Source organism: Hemiscyllium ocellatum, chromosome 6 (assembly GCF_020745735.1).
Source record: "Hemiscyllium ocellatum isolate sHemOce1 chromosome 6, sHemOce1.pat.X.cur, whole genome shotgun sequence".
Lineage (NCBI taxonomy): Eukaryota > Metazoa > Chordata > Chondrichthyes > Orectolobiformes > Hemiscylliidae > Hemiscyllium > Hemiscyllium ocellatum.
In genome coordinates this window covers 16671629-16698004 of record NC_083406.1, presented here as the reverse complement: position 1 = coordinate 16698004, position 26376 = coordinate 16671629, and the positions used below count along the sequence as shown (strand labels likewise).

Here is a 26376-nt window from a genome sequence, read left to right as displayed (position 1 = left end):
TCATATCCAACATCAATTTTTTGAATAAAGTATAATTTTGGAGATAAAAGTCAGCAAGAAATAGATGAAGAGTTTGCCAGCTCATGAACAAATAAATCCTAACCAGAATGAACGCTCTGAGTTTAATTGTAATGTTATCAGTAAAATCTGAAGCACATCTGTTCACATAGCTAACCACAGAGTTACATCACTTCTGGTTCGGTAGAATAGTTGCCAGGCGGCTCACTCACATGATGTTAGAATTGTGACAGACACAAGGTCAGGACTGCTTTCACAGGATGTCATTTGTATTCCTTGAACACTTTATGATAAACATTGAGAGCCGAGCGTGATTCTTTACCCTGTCCAAGTCACTTGTTCTGATGGGTAAATGACTACTCAGTGGAGAATGACGCGGTGTACAAGAACTCAAATGTTTTTGGTCCTAGCTGCCTTTCTTTATGTTGCCGTATATCCAGAAGGTAAGAGAGACATGAATTGCTGTACGGCGTGGTACTACACATTATCGGGTAGTTTAGTAAGGAACTTTTTCTACTGAAACATGCTCCATCAATCACAACCTGAACTGATCCTGAAGAAGGGCTTATGCCCAAAACGTCGAATCTCCTGCTCCTTGAATGCTGCCTGACCTGCTGCGCTTTTCCAGCAACACATTTTTCAGCTCTGATCACAGTTAAAACAGGAATGTGTTAAATTTTAATGTGCGCTTAATATTTTGAGAATGGTTAATGTCACAGATAGTTCAATTATCCATGTGTTTGTTAGACAGACAGTTGGTATATTGTTAACACTAGTTGGAGATTATTTGCAAATAAATGCTGTTCACAATTTAAGTGTATCAACAATGTATCTTATACACTGTATTCATTCTTCAGTAGATTGTGCTCAATATCATTTTAGATTATTATAATTTTTAATGACTGTTTTATGGTAGAAGATGAAAGGATTCAGTATAGAGTAATTCTAATCTAGGAGAAGACTACTAAAAAACTCTTTATCAAATAAACAGAAAGCAGGTCTTCAGAAGCTGTAGGCTTTCAACAGAGCTCGGAACAATGTGATTCAGCCCATTGGGTCTGTGCTGGCTCTTTGAGCGAGCTATCCAGTCAGTCGAAGTCCACATGGTCTTCCCTCATAGCCCATGAACCTTTCTTTTTCAAGTCTGTGCCCAACTCCCTTTTGAACTTTGCTGTTGAATCTACTTCTCCCAACTTTCAGACAATACATTCCACAACATAAATGGCAACATAAAACATCCTCCTACTTGCTTCCTGTCAGTTTTTCAAGTTAAATCTGCATTCTCTATTAAATGTCCACCCTGCTAGTGGAAACAGTTTCTCGTTATTTATTCTATCAATCCCCTCTGTAATTTTGAACATTAAGTCTCCCCTTGGCATTCTCTGCAACAAGGAAAACAATTACTGCTTCTCTAATCTGTCCACGCATGTGAAATCCATACAGCCATCTCAGTGAATCCCCTCTATACACTCCTCAAAGCATTGATTGCAAATCAAATCCTTCACTGGAATCAATCATCTCAGACTGGTTATCAGGAAAAAAAACTCAGCTCATTCAATCAATCTGAGGGTTCTCACTCAAGACTAAAGGCACAGATGGAAGAAAAGTATCATAAAGTGGACAATTGGAATGGAGGCAATCGCAACCTAATTTTAAGAGGATGTGGATTGGTACTTAATATGAAAACATAAAATTATACAGGGAAGGCAAACGTAAATGAGATCAGAACTGATCGATCCAGCAAAAGAGCTGGCTTTGTTAATAGATTATAAACCAAGACATAAATACCTTTTCCATTTCAGGGTAGTTTATTGATTGCTACCCAATACCCAGTGTCAGACCTGTTCCCTACTTTTAGATATTTTCTCATCAACCTGGTCATAGATGTTTTTACACACCTCTGGAATAAGTAGGACTTGAAATCAAGCTTCCTGGCTCAGAGGTAGGGACACTGTCAGTGCACCATAAGAGCCACTCCCTTTATTTTTGATTTGTTTTATTTAAATTTTATGTTTTTTTTATTCAGAAGTGCTCTTACGCATAATTGAGTTTTTTTCCATCACCAAATCGCACGCTTTGTTTAATCTATTAACCACTCCCTACTTAATTAATAGCAATCACTTGTTTCCCTTACCCTTAAATAAAGATCATAACAATATCATTAAATAGTCATTAACAAGCATGAGGGCTGAATGGCCTCCTTTTGAAAGAAAAAGGCATAGAAAGAACATAGAAAATATACAACACAGGAGATCACTTAATTCTACAAGTCTGCACTAGCTGAAAACCAGCTATCTAGCCTTATTCCACCTCCCAGCTCTTGGCCTGTGACCCTGTAGATTATGGCATTTCAAAGGCCTTTCCAAGTAGTTATTTTGAATGTAATGATGCTTTCTGCCTTTACCACCTTTTTGTGAGTGAGTTCCAATCACTTCAAGCTTGTGTGACATGGAATTTTCAGGGAAGTTTCTACTGCAGCATGTTCTAGCAATAACCCAGAGACCTGGCGCTTAGAGATCTGGTAATGTAAAACAAGACAGAATTAATCAATTATCTCATGGTAAGGGTGTCCCAAGTAACAGTGATCATAACATGACTGAAGGTCACGTTCAGTTTCAGCGCATAATATACTGCGCTGTAATGTTCTAAGTTTTATATTCTAAGAATGAGGCTAAAACTAGTGTTTTAAAATCAAATAAGAGTGATCATACCAATATGGATACAGAGCTGGCCAAAATAAATTAGGAAATTAGGTTTATGATAGGGCAATAGAGATGCAATAACATACCTTTGCAGAGATATTTCACAGTACTCAGCAAAGATATGTTCCAGTGAGAAAGAAAGACTTAGGTAAAGAACACAGCATCCATGGTTAACTACAGAAATTAAAGATAGCATCAAATTGAAAGTAAAAGCATACAATATTACAGCATTGTAACAGTTAGAGCATTGTACAGAAAATTGAGAAAACAGAAGAGAATTACTGGAAGAATAAAAAGGGGAAAAGTAGAGTACTTGAGAAAGTTAGCTAGAAATATAAAAACAGAAAGTAAGAGCCTCTACAGTTATTTTGAAACAAGGCAGAAGAGTAAATAAAGAAACAGCTAAGACTGTACAGAGAGAGTCTGGGGAATTCATTAATTTCAAACAAACTGAACAAATACTTAGCATGCCAGAAAGAATTGTGAACCAACATTTGAAAGAGGAACTTAAAATATTTGCAAATCAGCAGGGAACGGGTTTTGAGAGAATCATTAAAATTAAAACCTGGCAAGTCTCCAATTCCTAAGGGACATCAGCAGAGAGTATTAAATGATGCACCTGATGAACTCATAGTTTTGCTTGGTTAAATTTCCAAAACTCCTTCGATTTTAGAAAGTCCCCATCGATTGAAAAATAGTGAATATCAGATAATCAAGAAAAAAAAAGGGAAGTCGGAAGGTATCGACCAGTTAGCTTAACATCTGTCACAGGAAATATGCTAGGATCGATTGTTCAGGTGTTTGTAGCACCTAGAAAACTTCAATTCAATCAGACAGGGCTTTGTGAGAGGGGAATTGTGTTTGGACAGAAGCAATGTGGATGAAGGGTTTTGTGGATGTGGTGTATTTCAATTTCCAAAAGGCACTTAGCAAGGTGCAACATCAAAAGTTATTACAGAAGATGGGAACTCTTCCCATAGAGGCATTGATAAGGATAGATATTTGGTTAGCTGAAAGGAAACAGAGTGCAGATATCAATGGGTCATTGTCAGGTTGGCAATATGTGCTGAATGGAGTGCTGCAAGTATGAGGCCTTAAATGTTTACAATCTATATCAATGACTTAGATGAAGAGACTAAATGTATGGTTGTTAAAATTGCAGATGACAAAAAAAATTATGAGGAAAATAAGCTGTAAAGAAACATAAGGAATCTGCAAAGGGATATAGATAGCTTAAATCATGATTTACAATGTGGACAAATTGAACCTACCTACTTTGGCCGGGCAAATAGAAAAGCAGCATTTCTTTTCAACAGAGAGATCCCAGAACTCTATGGTAGAGAGGGACTTGGGCTTTCTGGTATGAATCAGAAAATGTTAGCCTACACAGACAGCAAATGAATGTTGTCATCTACTGCAAGAAAAATGACATATAAAAGGAAGGGTTTTTAATACTTTTCTGAGCATATAGTAAGACCACATCTAAAGTACTGTGTATAATGTTGGTGCCTTAGTTAAGAAATGATATAATTAATTTACAGGGAGTTAACAGAATTTTCCAGATTCCCAAAATGCTATTTTATGGACAAGTTGGCTCTGTATCATTTAGACTTAAGAAGAATGATCTTCTTGAAACATATAAGATCATGGGGAGTTGACAAGGATGGATGCTGAGAGAATGTTTCCCCTTGTGAGAGAGACTGGAACTGGTGACACAGTTAAAAATAAAGGATTCTTATTTAAGGCAGAGATGAAGGGACAAATCTTACCAAGGCCTCAATGATGTGTGCTATGAAAAGGTTTGTGTCCACTGTGGCCTATCTCAATCGGGGGGAGCATCTCACTGCACCCTTTATACATGTGCTAAGCATTGAAGCGAGTTTCTTACTGGACACCAATGAGTTGCCTATAAAGGGGATTTTCAGTAACCTGATTATTGACATGTCTCATCTCATTAATATGCAGCTTCCCATCTTATTGAACATGCCAAATAAACTAGATGCTGAAAATCTTGGTGTGGATAGCTGAGCAGTCATAGAATATCCAATGAGCAATGTATTGTCATAGAATCCCTACAGTGTGGAAACAGGCCCTTTGACCCAACAAACCCACACTGACCCTCCGAAGAGTATCCCACCCAGACCAATTCCCCTACCCTACTATGACCCCATCACTACATATTCCTGGATGCTATGGGCAATTAAGCTTGACCAATTCACCTAATCTGCACTTCTTTGGACTGTGGGAGGAAACCAGAGCACCTGAAAGAAACCCATGTAGACACAGGGAGAATGTGCAAACTCCACACAGACAGTCACCTGAGTCTGGAATCGAACCCATGCTAACCACTGAGCTACTGTGCCAATTTCAGTGTTGCACTTGCTCCAAAGGAGCTCCATGTTGGACACTCACTGCACCTTCTGTGGGCACTGGCCACGTTTCACTGCTGCACTCTCAGGCTGCACTGGCCGCAATCATTGTCTGGCTACTGCAAGGACACTTTCCTCCATCAGGTGGTGTTGGTGTTGGTGTTGGTGTTGGTGTTGGTGTTGGTGGGGTGGGTGACAGCGAGTGAGGGAAAATGAAGCAGGCAGTAATAAGGGTGGTAGACCATGAGCCTTGGTAGGTACAGTGGCAGAGGCAGAGTGAGTCTGAGGTAATTGTTCAGATACTTGAGACTGTATTGATCCAGCCTTTGACCAGGATAACATTGTCTGGTGAGATGGGCTAGTCTCCTCTGCCTAGTCTCCTGGGAAGATTGCTATAGAAAACTCTGTGAAGCTGTAATCAGACTTTTGAATGGACGTCTCATATATTATAATTGATATTTCTCTGCATCTTCTCTGTAGTTACTCTGCATTCTGTTTTATTATCCTGATGTACTTATTTAAGTATGTTTTGCCTGGAAAGCGAGCAAAACAGTACTTTTCACCGTATCTCAGGACATGCAACAATAATAGATCAAATCAAATAAGAGTCGTCCTACCTCTAAGCCATCTGATCGACCAGGACCTTCTCACAAAATTACCTTTGTCTGCCATGTCTGGGAAAGATGTTAGGAACCATGTGGGGGAGCTGACAATGCACAACAGACTTTTAAAGATAGTGCTTGCACCAGGAATGCCAGTCCACTGTAGGATATCTTTGCAGTGCTGAGTCGTTCTGAGAATGCCATGTGCTATGATGAGGCTAGAATTAGAGGACAGCTAGTCACAGGGTGTGAAGTATGTAGTTAGTGAGGCATTTGGTTAAATACAGTGAGAGATAGGCTTCACAGTGAGAAACTCTCCAAAGACACAACCGACACTGAGCCAAAAAGTATAAGAGAATGTTATCTCTTAACAGGAGCTGCGAGTCCACGGAATGCCCTTCCCCAGAAAGCAATGGAAGCAGAAACATTGAAAACTTCTAAGGCAGAGATAGACAGATTTTTGACTAACAAAGATATCAGAAGTGAGCAGGAAACTGGAGTTGAGCCAACAATTCGATCAGTCTCGTTCTGTTCTGAATTTAGTTGTTGGTATGTTTGTGTGTTATTGAACTCATTGCTGGGGGAAACGTCCTTCATATCCAATCTAATTAGGCCGCTCATCATTTTAAAATTTCAATTAAGTCTCCATTCAGTCTCCTCTGATCCAAAGAAGACTATATCAAGACTATTCAATTTTTCCTCCAAACTGAAATTTTGCAGTTCTCAATGCCCTTGTCTTTCCTCTTGTCCATGTATTTCTCCTCTGTAATCTTTCCATTAAGACTAGATTCTTCCTTTAATGTGGTGAAAGCAGCAGTTCATCTGCCGTGACCAAATAAATATTTTATGCAGTTTTCACCTGGTTAATCTTCCACAACTCTAATACCTCCCATTTACTGGATTGGATTTCATTTGCAACTCTTCTGCTCACCTTAGAATCATAGAATAACAGAAATATTACACACAGAAAAAGCCACTCAGCATATTGTGTATGTACCGGCTCTTCAAATGAGCATAATGAGTTAGTGCCATTCTCCTGCCTATTCACCATACCCTAGCACATTGCTTCCCTTCAAATAATGGTTTAATGCCCCTTGAATGTCTCAAGTGACTCTGCCTTCATTATATTTCCAGGCAATAATTTTCCAGACTGGAAATAATCAGTGTTGTTTTCTCACCTCGCATTTGCTACTTTTGCAAACTGCCTCAAGTCTGTGCCCTCTCATTCTCGATTCTTTATGAGTGGGAACAGTTTGTCACGATCACCCACATCTCAGGATTTTGAAATAGATGTTAGAATTCCCCTTAGCCCATTTCTCTCCAAAGAGAGCTACACCAGCCTCTGCACCTGAGCAGACAATTCTGCTTTCTGCAGTCTTCTGCACTATCAACCATGCTGTCAACTTTTACAGCAACTACAACTGTCAAGATTATAGTCCCTACATTCAATGTTATCAATGATTTGTTTATTTTGATCAGCTATTTAACACTTCCTTGTAAACAGTGCCTCAGCTACAGCAGGTATTATCTTACTAAGTCTGATGTGAATGTTGGAAAGTTTCTGCTCTAACGTTTAAGATAGCAATGTTTAAGATTCCAAAAAAAATCACTTAAGTAGTTGTTTCTGAGAAATATTATCGACAGAATTATTCTGGTAAAAATGAATTTCCAAACCTATTATCTTCTAGTTATTGCAGCAGGCAAACCTTCCCTCTTAAAAACCTGCTCAGTTAAAATGCTGATTAATCCATTAAGTATAAAATAATGCTGCAGAGTTGAAAGTTGAAAGTTCAATTAGCATGAAATGGAATTTTGTTCTAGATTCAGAACAGTAGTTTAGGGTTTCACGTATCTCATTTTTAATATTGGTCTTGTTTTTTGACATGACACCAAGATTCATATTGAACCTGAGAGGCTGCTTAATCACCACAATGCAGAAATACACCATAGTAGTGTGGGAAATGATTGCATAATGTTACTGGACTAATAATCCTGACATCCAGGCTAATACTTTGGGGTTTTGGGTTCAAATCCCACTATAGCTGCTGGTGTAACAATTAATAATCTTATTAATTGAAAATCTAGTTTCAATAATGGTATCCATTAAACCCGTCTGATTTATGGATGTTCTGAAGAAGGAAAATGGCTCCAGGGTCACAGCAGAGCAGTTGCCTCTTAACCACTCCCTGAAATGAACCAGTAACTCACACAGTCAAGGAGATGATGTTGGCCTTGTCTGTGATACACGGGGAAAAATATTTTTTGTAGAAAATTAATTAATTTGCACATTGCAATCTTCCACAAACAATAATGTCATAATGAACAAGTCTCTGTGTTTTTATTGTATGATGTTGGCAAAGTGATAAATATTGATCGCGATCTTAAGGCAAGCTCTCCTGCTCTCCTTACATCCATCTATCAGGGCACACAGGGTTTAAGACTTCATCTGAAAGTCAGTAATACCTCTTTACTGCAGGAGTGTCAACTTAGAACATTATCAGAACATTATCAGAATGGGACTTGACCATCAGTCTTAGCAGAAATAGAGCTATTCACAGAACCACAGCCTAAAATGGAGGCCATCATTATATGGGTCATGATTCTATCAGATGGATCATAGTTTGGAAAGCATATACAATGTTAGCATTCATTTTGAGATTGCTGTAAAATAAGAGCAGTGACGTACTGCTGAGGCTCTATAAAGCTCTGGTCTGAAGGCATTTGGAATATTGTGAGCAGTTTTGAGCCCTGTATCCAAGGATGGATACAAAAGGAGGTTTGTAGGAATTATCTCCGGGATGAAGGGCTTGTTGTATGAGGAGAGCTTGAGGACTGTGGAGTTTAAAAGGATGAGGAGGAGGATCTCATTGAAATTACAGATTACTGAGAGGCCTGGATAGAGTGGACATGAGGAGAGTAGGGCAAGAGGCACAACTTCAGAGTGAAGAGATGACCCTTTAGAACTGAAATGAGGAGGAATTTCTTCAGCCAGAGGTGGATGGTGAAGCTGTGGATCTCATTGCTGCAGAAGGCTGTGAGATCATGTCATTGAGTATACTTAAGACAGAATTAGATAGGTTCTTGATTGGTAAGGGGATCAAAGATTATGGAGAGAAGCCAACAGAATGGGGTTGAGAAACATATCAGCCATGATCAAATGGCAGAGTAGACTTGATAAGCTGGAAGCTCTAATTCTGCTCCTATATTTTATGGTCTTATATTTGATCAATGAGATCAATAGCAGGTTAATCAGCTTATTTATGACCTTAACTGAGAGGTCAGTTATGGTCCAAATAGTATTGTCACCTTTGAAGATTTGTGCACATAAGCAGCCATATCTGTGTTCCCACTGTTTGCAAATGAATTTTTGAGATTATTAATGTACATATCTTACATCATAACAGGCAGAATCCCTCACTATCTGTAACATGCTGGCCATGCAGCCAAACACACATTATAACTGATTCAACAAAACAAGAGGTATCCAAAGGCATTTATTAACTTTCATAGTAATGAAGCAGATAATGACAATTTTCACCAACCATTTCACAAAAAATATTGCTGTTCATAATAATTATATATATGCCTTAAAATCATGACTTCAAGTGTTTCGCAAAAGAACCAGAAACTTTTTTTCTGCGACAGAAGGACTGGATATTGAATGTGCCCTCGAGCTGGAGAAGGCACACATCCAATTGATCCCCTTCAAAAGGGAATTTGAGAAATGCTTGAAGGAGAAAAAAATGCAGGTATTCTTTGGCTACCTCTTTCAAAGAACTGGCGCAGAACCAATGAGTCAACTCTCCTTCTGTTCAGATGAATCCATAAGAATTATCATCTCTTTAAATAGTACTCTGGGATATTTCACCATAGATATAAACATATTTGGAACTCACTGTCTCTGAGGGTGGAAGATGATCTCATAATGTTCAAGAAGGGCACAGCTACAATGTTTAAAAGACATTTGGACAAGTACATGAATAGGAAAGGTTTGGAGGGATTTGGGCCAGGAGAAGGCAGGTGGGACAAGTTTAGTTTGGGATTATGTTCAGCATCGACTGGTTGGACCTAAGAGACTGTTTCCATGCTGTAGGAGTCATAGACTATGACTCTATTAGTACTTAGATGTGCACTTGCAATGCCAAGACATTCAAAGGTATAGGCCAAATGCTGGATAATGTGATCAGTATAGTTGGTGGTTGGTTTTTGACTGGTGCATTCACAATGGGCCAAAGGGCCTTTGCCTGTGCTGTAAATCTCTATGACTCTATCACATGCATAAAACCGGAAACCACCCTGCAGGTAATCTAACATGTCTCACATACTTCTAACACTTTTCTAACAAAAACACAGATCAAACTACCAAAGATCACATGATATTCTGGAAGAGGCTAAAACCAGAGGAAAAAGAAATCAAAAACCATAGAATGGCCAGTGCACAAAAGGGAGCCCACAGTGTCAATACAGTGGTCTATAAGAGCAACTCCCCTAGTCTCACTCCGTTGTCTTTTCCCCGCAACCTGGAACCTTTTTCTCTTCAGATAATTACCTAATTCACTCCAATCGAATCTACTTTCACCACCTCACCAGGCACTACATTCTAGGTTGTAACTGCTTGCTGCATACAACAAAGAGTTTCCTCGTATTACCTCTTTTTTTTATCGCCTGGCAATTCTTACCCTCTTCAGCAATGGAAATTAATCTAACCCTGAAATGCCTAAAGAGCCTACGGAGGTGCATTCTGTCTCAGGTGTGAAAAGATGCAGCTCTCCTCCTTCCCTGTTTTTGTCTCTGTCTCTATCTCTCTCTCTCTCTCTCTCTCTCTCTCTCTCTCGAAGACCCTTGGTGAATCAGGATGGCATCCTGTAACCAACTCCTGACATCAAACCTGGATCTAGCTTCAGACAACTTAAAATTTTGGCACCTGGTTCTCTTAATCTATTTAACTGGAGCACAATCTATCTCCTTCTAAAGGTTGATCAGATCAAACCTAGAGTCCACCACACAAGCTGGGACCGCTAGTCTGAAAGATGGGATATGTTTCCTCAGGACCGCACTGCAACACCAATTCTGTTTGCCCTAGCTTGAGGAAGAAGCAGTTAAGCTGATATCATGCTCTGCCTCAGTAAGTCTTGCTGCCAAATGAATATCTCGCAAACTGAGTTTTAGTGAAGAGAAGGACACTAGATATAGGAAAGTGTCAGGCTTGGTTCCATTGCATATGGTGCGGGGCAGGTCAATCCAACACTTTATAGTTCATGTAAGATTCTGTAAATCCATTTCTTAGATTAGAACCAGTCTGACCATTGTGGCACAGATAGACTCGCACAGGGAAGTTCACATCTTAAATGCATTATCTGGGCCAGCATGACACCAATTGTTAAAGTTCACTTGAGAATGTAACTTTTAAAAATGCTTTGCGATTTACATATGGAAGAACTGAAACCAGCATGGTCATTTTAACAAATGAGAGACTTGACAAACAGTCTTTGTCAATAGATAGTTTCAGTTACATCACACTGTAAACTTTTGCTATATATTCTGCGTCTTACAATCTTACACTCCACAATCACCTGATGAAGGACCAGCGCTCCGAAAGCTAGTGCTTCCAATTAAACCTGTTGGACTATGATTTGGAGATGCCGGTGTTGGACTGGGGTGTACAAAGTTAAAAATCACACAACACACAGGTTATGGTCCAACAGGTTTAATTGGAAGTGTGATTTTTAACTGTTGGATTATAACCTGGTGTTGTGTGATTTTTAAAGAAGTTTATTAAAGTTTCTTTCTTTAAATGTGAGTGTCACAGGTGAGGGCCAGCTTTGCTCATTGCCCTTGAGAAGAAGGTGGTGATGATCTGCCTCCTTGGACCATTCCAGTACACTTAGTGTGGATATGCCTAAAGTGCCATACGATAGGAAGTTTCAGGGTTTTGTCCCATGACAATGAAGGAACAGTGACATAGTTCCAAGTTTGGATGGTACCTGTCTTGGAGGGGGACTTGTAGGCGGTGATACCCCATGCACTTGTTGAGTAACAAGTTTGTCTAAGGAGCCTTGGTGAGTAGTTGGCATCTGGTACAACTGCTGCCACTCTGTGCCAGTGATGAAGAGTGTGAATCTTAAAGGTACAGGGGGATCTCAATCAAGCAGGCTGCTTTTTCCTGTATGGTGATTAGCTTCTTGAATGTTGGAATTGCACCCATTCAGGCAAGCAGGGAATATTCCATCACACTCCCGACCTGTGTCCTGAATAGGTCTCTGAATAAGGTGTGTCAAAAGCAATGGAGAGGATAAACCGTACTGTGTATATTTCTTCTTGAGTAATGGATTGCTGATAAAACTGACATATATTGCTCATTCCTAAATGTCTTTCGTACATGGTGATGGTTCATTTCTTGAACTGTTCAACTATTTGTCACACTGGTGTTGCTTAGACTACTCCAGGTTAAATTGTGCCATATCTTTGTTTTTAAATCCTTTCCTGACTTCGCTATATAAATGCGGAATTAGTTGTTGAAAGGATGCTGATCAGGGAACTGAAAACATTATGACTAATTTCAATGTCTCATTTGAAATTGAGAAACAAAACTAGTGCATACAGTTTTTGCGGAGTGTATTACAGAACAGAGCAGGATCTAATACTGATTAGATAAACTATGTTGGTATCCAATAACTGCCTTTTAGTAAAACTGCCCCAAAAGTTGCCCTCTGGTTCTCACTAAAGGAAGAAAGTCTTGAGTTTTGACAGCACTATTCTCACAACCTTATCACTCGCTAAAGCTCTCACAACCAATTAATTAACTTTTGATCGCTTTTGCAAAATAAGAGACAAGGCAGTCCATTTCTTTCCAGTAAGCTCCCATAAACAGAGATGATCAGATAATCTGTTTAAGTGATGGAAAATGAGGAACAAATATTGGTCAGGACTCTGAGGACATCTCCCCTGTGCTTCTTGGACTAATGCTCTGGGAGGAGATCCTGTGATGCAATGGGTATGGTTCATACTTCTGGGCTTGACACCTCAGATTGAAGTCTCATCTCAGGACTGGATGGCCAAACACATTGATCACTAATCTGGAAGTCCTTCCAATATACCCATGATGGATCATAAGAGTGGGAGAACTTCTGGGTTGCCAGAACCATGTGATATTGCAGTGGAACTACCTTCCCATGGTAAAAATCTGAACATACGGTTTGTTATCATAAACAAGTGGTCATCTTGTTTTGAAGAACTAATGAGCATGCACACACACAACTCATACTTACACACACACACACATACATACACACACCTAACACACACATGCACACACATTGCACAAACAAAACCTTGGGATCTTCTGTGTACATCTGAATGAACAGGTTCAGCTTTATTTAATCTTTCCCATGAAGACAAATACAGGGTTACACCTATTTGCAGTTATTTTAATTGTCCTGTATTAAGGAGTAGATCTTTTATTTCATGTCCACTGATGTTGAAGAACAGACTTTCCTTTGTTCTTTCGGGAGGGAACATTACACTGTTGGAAGGTCATTATTGAGGACATGTTGAAAGCAGAGCCATAGAGGGAACCACTGCCAGTTTTCAGATCAGCCACTGAACTGAGATTGTATCTGCCCTCTGAGCTGGGCATATAGCTTCTCTTGTGCGTTATTCAAAGAGGAGAACGGGAAATCTCTCAGTGACCAGACCACACATTTGACAAACAGATTAGCCAACCGCTGGTTTGGTCCACAAATAAATGTGACCACTTTTCCAAGGTTCAATTGATTGCTTTGGATCAGCCTAAATTAGTGAAAGGGATTAGCAATCTGTTACCAATAAATCCAATCATTTGACTTATGATACTTCCTTACATAATCTTTGTTAAGAGGCGTAAAGTCATAGAGGTCTACAGCATAGTAAAATGCTCTTCGGCCCATTGAATCTGTGCCAGTCAAAAACAAGCACCTAATTATTCTAATCCCATTTTCTAGAACTTAGCCCATAGCTGATATGCCTTGGCATTGCAAGTGCACATCTAAATACTTCTTGAACATAATGAGGGTTTCTGTCTCTACCACACTCACAAACAATGAGTTCCAGATTCCCACCACCCTCTGGGTGAAAAACTTTTCCCTCACACCTCTTATAAACCTCCTGCCATTACCTTAAATCACCGGTCATTGATCCCTCTGCCAAGTTACTTCATGTCTAGCCCATCTGTGCCCCTCATAATTTTATACATCACAATTATGTATCACAATCCAAAGACGAGCAGGTCAGGTGAATTGGCCATGCTAAATTGTCCAAAGTGTTAGGTGCATTAGTCAGGGGTAAATGTAGGGGAATGAGTCTGGGTGGGTTACTCTTCAGAGGGTCGATGTGGACTTGTTGGGCTGAAGGGTCTGTTTCCACACTGTAGGGATTCTAATCTAAAAAAAAGTCCCTGCCACACTCAGTCTCCTCCGCTTCAAGGAAAACAACACCAGTCCAACCAATCTCTCTTCATAACTCAAACTCTCCAGCTCAGGAAATATCCTGGTTAATCTCCTCTGCACCCTCTCCAGTGCAATCACACCCCTCCTATATTATGTAGCACAATACTCGAGCTGTGGAGACAGTGAGGACTGCAGATGCTGGAGATCAGAGTAGAGAGTGTAGTGCTGGAAAAGCACAGCAGGTCAGGCAGCAAATCCTGCATGTCCTAGGTCCTAGGCCTCCTCCATTGCCAAATCGTTACTACCTGATGCCTGGAGGAGGAACGCCTCATATTCCACCTTGGGACCCTGCAACCACACGGGATAAATGTGGATTTCAACAGCTTCTTTATTTCCCCTCCCCTTACATTATCCCAGTCCCAAGCCTCCAACTCGGCACCACCCTCCAGACCTGTCCATCACTCCCCTCTCTGACGTATCACCTTCTCCCTCACCTTCAGCCACCTATTGCTTTCTGAGCTACTTTCCCTCAAAAGCCCGTTTATCTCTCAGACCCGACCCAGAAGCCTCATTCCTGATGAAGGGCTTATGCCTGAAACATCGATTATCCTGCTTCTCGAATGCTGCCTAACCTGCTGTGCTCAATACTCTAGTTGTGTGTCCTCACCAAAATTTTTTTATGATTATGATAACCAACACCTCAGCCAGGCATTTGTTGGGATTTTTCATGTAAAAGTACATGTTGTTTCTTTTCAACCACACAGTGGGTTAGTGAAAGTGATGTGGGAGTTTAGTTCCTCTTCTGTGTTACGTTTCGACTTGAAGACTGATTGGGATTTCCAATTTGTTCAAATTACTATTGGACGCTAAACTATTTGGTAATAATGTTTTCTTATAATTGTATGATGCCCAAACCCCTAATTCAGAGCTTAACTGAATGGTTTGTGAAATCACAATTAGGTTCAACCATGATCTTCTGGAAGTACATAAAAGCAACACTCAGAGGGTAACACTTCACTGCCCTGAAAGATATGAATGAAATGATGAGCCAACTGTTTCCGTAGTCGTCACTAGCCCACACTGAGCAGCGTTATCAACCTCAGTTTGACAACTCGTCTCGGTTGACTGGGTGGATGAGTTTCTTCTTTTGAAGTTCCTTTCTGGGAAAGGGCAGGATGTCAGACTAACTGAAGCTGTTCCTCCAAAAAGCATGGACGCAATTGGCCAACTGCTATCCTTTTGCGCTGGAATGATTCTACGCTGGGATAATGTGCTGTAATTAGCACCCATGACCATAAATATTACCGTGCCCAAAAGATTCATTTCATAGCTACCACAATTCTGGGTAACAACAGCAATCTGAGACGGCATCCAGCAATTGACCCATAAAATAGGATTTGCATTCATATAGCACCTTTCACACAGAACATCCCAAAGATGATTACAATGAACATACTTTTTTTAATGTGTTCATTGTTGTGCTATAGGAAATACTGCAGTTAATTTGTACACTGCAAAGTTCCACTAACAGCAATGACGAGTTAACTTGTATTAACAGAAGTTGTTTGAGGCATCAATAACTCCTATTTCTTCTTGGAAATAGTGGCTGTGGGATCTTTCTTTTCTCCCAAAAGTGCAGACAGAATCTTGTTCTAATTGCTTGTCTAATTTTTTTTATCCTTACATTTGGGTTTGTGTGTATACTCGACAGCATGCTGACCAAATATCAGAAAATATTCAGAAATGAGAAGTAATAAATTGAAACTTTTAAATTATGCCCATGTAGACTGTTCAAATGAGGCTTGTTAATGCAACTACTTGACAAATTAAATTTCTCTTTATTGTCTATTTTTTCGGTAAAATACAAGGAATTTAAGCAATCACCCATTTGGAGAAGTTGCGTCAGGTTTTATATTGAAACATCATCCCCACCCGTTTCCCCATTAATAAGCTTCAGCTCATTCACAAAATAAAGGCAAGCAAATTGATGAATGATTGACATGGTGACTCAGTGGTGAGCACTGCTGCCTCACAGCACAGGGACCTTGGTCTGATTTCAGCCTTGGGCAATTGTCTATGTGGAGTTTCCACATTGTGCCTGTGTCTGCATGCTCTGGTTTCCTCCCACAGTCCAACAATGTGCAGCTTGGGTGGATTGGCTGTGCTAAATTACCCATAGTATCCAGGGATGTCTCGGTTAGAATCATAGAATCCCTACAGTGTGGGAACAGGCCCTTTGGTCTAACAAGTCCACACCAACCCACTGAAGATTATCCCACCCAGACCCATTCCCCTACCCTGTTACTCTACATTTCCCCTGACTAATGCACCTTACCGACATACTACCTAAACTCCACACAGGTAGTTACATGAGGCTGAATCGAACCCAGGTCCCTGGCGCTGTAAGGCAGCAGTGCTAATCACTGAGCCACTATGCCGCCCAGTTAGGTGGCTTTAAAGTGGGAAATGCAGGATTACAAGGATAGGGTGGGGGGTTTGGGTCTAAGGGGGATGTTCTTCAAAGAGTTGGTGTGGAGTAAATGGGCTGAATGGCCTGCTTCCACACTGTATTCTGTGGAAAATAAAGATTGAGAATTTAACCAAGAAATTTGAGAGTCTGTTTAATGAAATATCACCCTACTCAATTTTGGGTGATCTGTAAAGCGTTTCCTGTGGTTTCACAAACAAAGCAACATAATCATTACACCGATGTCAAGCTTAATACTCTTGTCTCTGAATCTGAAAACTGTATGCTCATCTCTCACTCCAGAGCTATGATTGAATAATTCAGGCTGATGCTAAAGATGGGGGTGCCGTACTAATCGAGGTACTGTGGAAAGTTGGATATTTATCTGGCTAAGTTGAAATTCAGGAGTGCTTCTCTGCCCGAGGTCTAGCGACATCTCTTGCCATTATCTCACCAAAGTGATGTTATTAGCTCCTTATCGCTGTGGTGCTCCTCTCGTCCAATGCTAGCTCCATCCTGCGACATGTCAATTCCCAGAACAACTTGTAACTCGTGGGATTTCTGCTGAAAGATTGGCATCCTCAGAGCCTGTGTCATAGTTCATAGGTCACTGTGCACCTGAAGCTTTCTGCAGATGCCCTGCTCGTCAAAGGGCAGTTTTTCCAAAAATGTTGGAGAAGGGGAAAATAGAGCTGTCATTTTCCTAATGGGACCTAGAGGAGGCACTAACCCTAGCAGCAAGGCCTGAGGTCACCACTTGGGTCATTGACATATCCACTGTCCAGTGGGATGGCCCACAGTGCTGAAAGAAGGTCAATGTCTTTCTCTGTTCCATCAGGGTAAGTGCTCCCCCATCTTCTCTCTGTTACTTCATGCGCACACAATCTCTGCTTTTGCACCCACCTCCCAGCTAGGGTCATGCTGTACCACTTTCACTGTTGCTTGCAACTCTTCCCTCACTTGCTCTCTACACAGCCTACTCATTCATTTGGGACACCTCACCGCCTTTCAACCATCTGCACAACACCAACGGCTATGGGAGTGCTGAGGCACCTATGTCCCACCATCATTCCACTGCAACTCTCACAGTAACCCCACCGTCAGTGTCATTCAGTGCACAGCATTTGTAACCACTGGCTGTGACACTGTCTCTCCCTCATGTCTTGCAGGTACAAATGGGATGTCTGTGGTCCCTGTGTAGAAACAGCAAGCTCTTATCAGGAGCCGTCACGTTGACCTCTGAGGAAGAGAATTCAGAAGCATTGGCAAGGCTGCCTATCATAGAATAGAATCCCTACAGTGTAGAAACAGGCCATTTGGCCGAATTAGTCCACACCGACCCTCACCTGCACATCTTTGGACTGTGAGAGGAAACCCACACAGACATGGGGAGAATGTGCAGACTCCACACAGACAGTTGCTCGAGGCTGGAATTGAACCTCGATCCCTGGCGCTGTGAAGCAGCAGTGCTAACCATGCCACCTCTCCTGGCCCTCCCAAAATCACCTCAGATACTGAATCTGAGCGGGAATGTCCGATTCAGAGAGTGGGGTAGCACAAGCTGGTGAGCACATCATTATGACAGCTCCATAGGTGGTCAAGGAAGAACCTCCTCAGGTTGCTGGCACTTGGAAGCATGCCTGAAATCAATAAATCAATCAATCAATCAATCTCACATACACACACACGCACACACACGCACACACAGCATACACACACGCACATACAGCATACACACACACACATGCACACATAGCATACACACACACGTGTGCACACACGCGCACACACACATAAATGTGATGCACACACAAACTCACACACACATGCACATACTTACACACACAGACACATGTGCACACACACATAAACACACTTACACACACATACACACACACATACACACGTGCACACACACATAAACACACTTACACATACATACTTACACACACATGCACACTCGCACATTCACAACAGTAGACATAGACATACACACACACACACACACACACACACACACACACACACACACACACACACACACACACACACCCTATTCAGCACAAGGTAGGAGAGGACCCTGTCGTGTCTGCACTCAGAGACTTTGTCCATATGCACAAAGAGGAACCAGAGCAGCAGGCAAGAGTGTTAGTAGCAATAGTTATCATTGACCAGAGGCTGAAGGAGAGCAGCTAGGCAATGGGAGGATCTAACTGCCTCAAGCTTTCGATTGTCTGTCTGCCTCCATGGACAGATTGGGCTGCATGGAGAACTGGGTCCAGCACCATCAAGGTCTGAAGGAGAAATGTACAGACCCGAATGTTATCGCCACGGTCATTAGTCCTCAGGAACAAAGGCATGATGACAGGGAAATGGGGAGGCTTGACACCACTTCAGTTGCCCATTCCTCACTAGGAGACTGGGCAATGTGAGGAGTCACCTTATATAGAGTCCCCTCAGAGGTTTCCTCTCCATATACTCCAGAAATGGCCAGGGCCCTCCACCTTCAACTTTCCTGCAGCCCTCTGAGCGTTAGTAGCTCAAGTAGAGGAGAGTCCACTTGTCTCTGGCAAAATGAACCTCAGCAGGTCTGGGTGGTTCAGACACATAGAACCCTTCCACCGCCGACCCTCACCCTCCTCTCCCCACTCCCCCAGGTCACCCAAACAAATCTCTATGGTCATTAAAACATTGCAAATAGTAAAAAACCTCCAAGGTCATAAAAGATTGCAACTGTGATGACATACAAGAAGTACTTCGTAGGTTATAAAGCACACTGAGGCATCCTGAGATCAGGTAAGATGCCATAAAAATGAAAATCATTTTGAATATTCTACTTTCAACCAGTCCTGAAGTCTCTCCCTGCCTTCTTGTTAAATGCTTCAATCACAATTTTGGGTGGCATGGTGGCACAGTGGTTAGCACTGCTGCCTCACAATACCAAGTAGACCCAGGTTCAATTCCTACCTCAGACAACTGACTGTGTGGAGTTTGCACGTTCTCCCTGTGTCCGCGTGGGTTTCCTCCAGGTGCTCTGGTTTTCTCCCACAGTCCAAAGATGAGTAGGTCAGGTAAATTGGCCATGCTAAATTGCCTGTAGTGTTAGGTGTAGGGGAATGGATCTGGGTGGGTTGTGGGTCAGTGTGGACTTGTTGGGCCAAAGGGCCTGTTTGTGGCAATTTTTGCATCCAATGTATCTCTGCTTTTTCAAAGAGCTAAACAACTAAAGGCAAGTTCATGTGGGCCATAAGGCCTGCTCCACACATGCCAGGGCCGTCATGTCTGTGCACGTCACAGGGGACCACATTCTTCTGTATGTAGTCTCCTGTGAGAGATGGTTCATACTACCCTTTCAGTACAATAGGGGATGACGTTGAGATGAAGAGTTGGACTGGGGTGGACAAGGTCAAAAATCAAACAAAACTAGATTATAGGTTTATTTGAAATTGCAAGCTTTTGGAGCTCAGCTCCTTCCTCAGGTGTGGCATGATACAGAAGTATAAGCCACATGATTTATAAGCAAAAAGTTAACAACTAGCTGCCTTTGGAGAATCCTTTAATCAGTTAGACGCTAGACTGCTATTTAAAATGCAAAATCCAGATTCCTTTCAAATTTTTGTTCCCTAGATAATTAAAGGTTTTATCAATGTTCATCAATAGTTGTTTATGAGTGGGCAGAGGAATCAGTTTAGCTCAGTTGGCTGGATGGTTGGTTTGTACAGTAGTGTGATGGTAGCAGAATGGGTTCAGTTCCCATCACTGGTTTGCAAATACAATGAAAGAGTCTCCTCAGCTGCTTCCCTTGCCTCAGGTTTGCTGGCCCTCAGGCTAAATCATCACCAGTTGCTTCTCTTTAGTAAGAGAGCAGGCCTGGTAAGACTATGGTGGCACACCTCTGGCAGTGCCTCATTTCTGCCTCTCCAATACATGCAGCTCTTGTCCCTCCAAGAATTGGAGCACTCTGTCGCTACTGATTGTCCAACAGAGTACTGAGCCCCTTCAGTACACTCTCTCTTTCTGCAGTTTAGGATTTAAATAACTCCACAGAATACAACAGTTGGCAATGCTTCACAAATAGAGTATTTGACATTTGAAGTGTTTCATTATGAAAGAAAGCCTGGCAGGGAGTCTACCAGGTGGCAGATTCAGAATGCCAGCCTCTATATTTGTACCAATACTGAACATTGACACTGTCTGAATTAAATGGCTCTCGCAGTGGGACTCTGGGTTAGATTCATTTTAAAGCTGCTGATTATTGTGCGCACCCTGGAGTTAGATTGAGTGAAGATCATGATTACCCAATGAAATATGAGCAATAGATTGAGTGTTTTGCCATATCTGATTGAACCTGTTAAGTGCAGCTGCAAAAAAAAAGCGCATTGCAGCATCAGATTGTTACAAAAAAAACGTATAACTCTAATTTTAACATTTCTTTTTACTTGTGTGGGTTTTGTTGCTATGTACTTGGAGGTATTGGCTCAGAGCTCTTCATCTGTTTACAAATCCAAAGACATTCAATTATGTAGACAGCCTAGAGAAACTGGGGCTGTTCTCTTGTGGGGAGAGAAGGCTTGGGGAGATTTAATAGAGGTGTTCACAACGATGAAGAATTTCAATAAGAGGAATGGAGAGAAAATGCTTCCGTTGGCAGAAAAGTTGCTAACCAGAGAGACATAAATTTAAAAATAATTGGCAAAAGAACCAGAGGCAGTGATGAGAAGTATTATTTTGCTGCAGCATGGCAGCAGGATCTGGAATGGGCTATCTGAAGGTCGGTAGAAGGTAGATTTATTAGTAACATCTAAATAGGAACTGGGTAAATATTTGAAGAGGAATTATTTGTCAGGCAACAGCAGAGGGAGTGGGGTTAGTTTTGACAGTGCATACGCAGAGTGGGCCCAGGCTGAACTGGCCAAATGCCTTCTGTCAAGGCTGGATTATTTTCAGATTCTCTGTGGTGTCCTGATAGACAGAGAGCTGGCCCACTGATCTTGCCTCCAAAGTCAGGTGCTGTAAGTATGGTTAACTGCAATCCACAATGCATCCTAGTATATCACCATCACCTGAGACAGCTTCATAAAATCAGACAGCAGAGAGAGGGCCATTCAGCCCATTTATTCTGATCGCTCTTTAAAAGCTTTTTATCCAATTAATCCCACACCCTTCACTTTTTCACAATAGCCCTGCAGATATGTCCTTTCTCAAGTATGTTTGAAAGTTATTGTAGAATCTGCCTTCACTGACTTTTCCTGGAATGGATTCCAACAGAACAGCAGCAGGTTATTAAAATTAATAACAAATGTTAATTAATGGTAGTTTCTATGATGTAACAGGAGCAGCTACCTAAAATGTGTTAGCTTCTGAGTGCAGCCTGATAAAAGTGAGGTCTGATTGATGGATGGTTATACTCAGATAACACACGAGCTATCTGACCACATAACACCAAGTAACATATGGGCAACTTGCCATGAAGCATAAATCTAATCTATCTGGTCAACTATATGATCAGTTAAAATGTGGTCTCCCACTTGACCATGTGGCGTTCTATTTATAAAATGGGTTAGAAACATTTTTACAATTTAAGGGGATTGTTTTAGATAAAAGCTGTTTCATTCATCTAATCGAGTGAGCGTTGACTCCATTTTCCAGCTAATGAGTTGGACTTACCTTAAACAGAATCTATTTTACAGAAATCAAAGCAAAATGTACTCAGAATATTCAGAAGGTTTAGCAGCATCTGTGGTAAGCAAAATAGAGTTAACATCGCAGGTCAATCATTGACTTTTCATCAGAATTAATTACCTCCCAGGATACTTCAAACTCTCCATGTCTGAAAGGAAAATACCAAAGTTGCATTTCTATTGCGGCTGTTAGGACCTCAGGATGTTCCAAAGCCAGTTTGTAACCAGTGAAGCTTTTTTTTGATGTACAGTTACTGTGGTGATGTAGGAAATGCAGGGGTATCCAATTTGTGTACAGCAAGCTCTCATACGCACTTGAAGTTCTTGACCAGATCATATGTCTAAATGATGTTAGTTGCTAGATGTATATTGGCCAAAACACAGGGAAGAAGGTCTCAGCTCTTCTTTTGCCTGGGAACCTTTATGTTCACCTGAGGTAGCAGAGAGTTTACCATCTCATCCAAAAAAAAGGGCACCTTTGACAGTGTAGCACTCAGTCAGAAAGGCAAGAGGTGTGCCTGCTTAGATTATCCACTCAAAGTGAGCTAACAAGCTTCTGGCTCTGAGATGAGAATGTTACCATCTCAGTCGCAACTTATATAGTTTTTCATAAACTCTTCACGGGTGTTAGTGCTTTAAGAGCTCTGTTGATTTAAGAATTTGATGTGTTTGTGAGCCAAAGACCAGAATATAAACCACATGCCCAAATGCCATGTGCCATTTGGCAGAGGTTGCATACATAGACTATAATTACTGTTGCAGGTGACTAAGGTATTCATAAATCTGTTTGAGCTTTTCAAGTAAACTGAATCCATGCTACTCAATTTGTTACTAATTGAAAGCACAAAATGAAACAATATAGTTTGCTGCACTGATAATAGCCACTCTACAAGATTTAATTCCACAGGAAAAGACTTCTACAAGACCTGAAGCAACGCAGACGTTACAGCTACACCAGGACAGCTCGGAAAAAAGTTGCAACATTAACTGTGACTGTTCAATTGGTGGTGGAAAATAGAATTTCAAGCTGCAGCTGAAAATAGCATTCAGCAGAGTTTTTTTTATATAGAAAGCAATCTCGAAACATTCACAACATTTGCAAAAGGCAGGGTGCATCAAAAAGATGACAACCAGATTCCCAAGCATTAATTGGAAGGCCACAGGCACTTTATCTGAATGAAAGAATGGAGCTATCCTTTTTCCATATGGCTGTTGCAGAACCAGCCAAGAACACAGTGAAAACAAAGACAGCGATTAGAAATGAGGAACCGTGTCAATGAGGGCGGAGAAATCAGCTTAACTTGTGGGAAATTCTGGAAAATCAGCTTTGAGTAAACGTGCATTTTAGAATTTACTGTCTGGCCCTGAAGTCCTATAGCCAATAGCTAGAAGAATCAATTGATAAGTTTGTCGTTAGGCGTTGCGACATGGGCGATAATTGTGATTTTTCGATAGTTGAGCTGTCTGAGTTGAATTTAGCTTCAACTCCCATTGAAAGTTTCCAAAATGACTGTTTTAATGATATTGCTTGAAGAAAATTATATTAGCGCATTGCTTAAAGATGGCAGAAAATATGAAGGTATTATAAACGGACGACAGCTGCAAACATCCTGAGTAATCATCAATATTGACAGTGGCCAGGACATAGTCACAAACCAAGCTGTGTGGGAAATGGGTTTCCTGATGAAGGGCTGATGCCCGAAACGTCGAATTTCCTATTCCTTGAATGCTGCCTAACCTGCTGTGCTTTAACCAGCAACACATTTTCAACTGTGTGGGAAATGGGGTCTATTACACCAATCGCAACGCTGTCTGTGTTTCAAGAGCTTTGCATGTCAGACAGTGCAAAAAAACACTGCGTATAGAAATTTAGTTCCACAGAGGCTACAAAGGGATGCAACCAAACAAAAAGCATGTGAAGCATGCCGACAGCAGCAACACAAACTACTGAAGCAGGCCAGTACAAACACAAGTCTGTAAATGAAGTTAGCGAAAAGACTAACCAGTGTTACGATTCAGAGTGAAAAAACCTTCAAGCAGAAGACAAACAGGTTTCCACATTGTGCATATAGCACATTGCATGAACAAAATCGAACAGTTAGCTAAGAAAATTGGCAAGTGCATATTCCTATGATCATACAAAATAGGAGCAGGCATACACCATTCAGCCCTTTGAGTCAGCACCATCTTTCAGTCGATCATGACTCATCTGTTTGTGTTTCAAGTTCCACATTCCCACTGCCCTTAATATCCTGGATTCCACTGCCTGACAAAATTTATCGACGTGTATTTTAAAAATATTCATAACCAGCTACCAATGCCTACTGAAACAAAGAGTTCCAAAGTCACAAATCCTCCGAGGGAAAGCAATTATTTCTCATCTTTGTCCTAAAATGGCAGGTCCCTCATTTTGGACTCAGCCACAAGGGAAACATCCTTTTGATGTCCATCTTGTTAAGGTCATTCAGGATGTTACACATTTCAAAAAAGCAACCCCTCGTCCTTCTGAACTCCAATGGGTACAAGCCCAGCGTATTCTCATAAAACCACCTTCTCATTCTCAGTATCAATCTAGTAAACTTTCTCTGAAACCTACCCAAGACATTTACATCTTATTTAAATAATCAAGACATGGATCTCACCATTGTCTATAAATTGGAGTATAAAATCCTTATTTTTATCTTCAATTCCTCTCATAATAAGAGATAGCCTTGTGCTGCACCTTCATATGAATGTATTATGACTCATGCATGAGAGATCCTAGATCCCTCTGCACCACACAATCCACAACTGTTCCCATTTAAGTAACACTCTGTTTCTTTGTTCTTCTTTCCGAAGTGAACAACTTTACATTTTTCCAAATTATACTCTATCGGTCAACTCATTTAACCTATCTAGATCCATCCTCATCTGCCTTATGTCTCCTTCACAGTATAAGTTTCTATCTATCTTGACATTGTCTGCAAATTTAGCTACCATGCCTTTGTTCATTGCAAAAGGTTGAGGCCCCAGTACAGACCCCTGGGGACTCCATTTATCACATTCCGCCAACTAGACAAAGATCTATTCATGCATATTCTCTGTTTTCTGCCATCCAATCTTCTATCCAAATGAATATGTTAACCACTACACCATAAGCTTTTGCTTTCTGTATGGGTCGTGAAGGGGCACCTTAGTGAAAGCCTTCTGAAAATCCAAGTATTGTGTGATAACAGGTTCCACAACCAATGGTACTCCATCAGAGAACCCTAGTAAATTGGTTAAAAATGATTTCCTTTGGATGAACTCATTCTGAATCTTCCTAACTATCTTGAGTTTTTCTAAGTGCACTGCTATTATCTTCTTAATGGTCAATTCTAACACATTCCTCATGACAGGTGTCATATTATCAAGCCTATAGTTTCCTGTTTTCTGTTTCCCTTCCTCCTTGAATAGAGGGGTTATCTCCCAAGGCTGAAGTTAGCAGGGAAAATATTGTAGTCACACTACCAACCAGAATCCAGAATAATAAGGATCTGGGCCACTGGGAGTCAATATTACAACCTACGATGGCAAAATTAATTGTATATAATGGGACATTCATTCCTCCTAATGGTACATTCATGAAATGCAGCTGTAACAATTCTGTATGAAGACCAAAAAGCATTCTATCTTGTGGATGTGAGTATACCACCAATACCAAGAGTATAGGCATGCACAAGTCTCAATATTGTGACTATCCCTGAGAATGCCAAGGTACCAATTGTAACAGAAATGGCCATATTGAGTCAGTCTATGACTAATGTAAATATACTCAGGCAGATTCAACACCATGAGAAACTTCAAAGGGGATGTTGTACTGCACATCAGTGAAGGTGCAATTCTGTATCTCCCAGAAGGTGAAGTGTTCATTTATAAGAGAAGCTTAAACGCGCACTCGGTTTTATGGAATGTAGTGATGTAATCCATTATATATATCAAAACTCAGGTTGGACAGTTTTACATGGGTACGCTAAAGAAAGATGGCACAATCAGAATATGTTTGGACCCAAGGACTCAAAAGAGACGCCAACAGAAAATTCCAATATTGAAGGAACTGAATGCCAAATTCAGAAGATTTCTTTTTCTCTCTGAG

At 41.0% G+C, this 26376-nt stretch overlaps 1 protein-coding gene across 2 annotated transcripts in view; it reads left to right on the top strand.

Moving 5' to 3' along the window:
• The first annotated feature begins 257 nt into the window (after nucleotides 1-257).
• Nucleotides 258-26376, top strand: part of si:ch211-214p13.8 (B- and T-lymphocyte attenuator) — a 57428-nt gene continuing 31309 nt past the window's right edge. For both annotated transcript variants that reach the window (XM_060826491.1, XM_060826490.1), the window contains exon 1: nucleotides 258-461. In XM_060826491.1, coding sequence (XP_060682474.1) covers nucleotides 371-461 — 91 coding nt within the window. In that variant the 5' untranslated portion in view covers nucleotides 258-370. The remainder of the gene's footprint in view (nucleotides 462-26376) is intronic.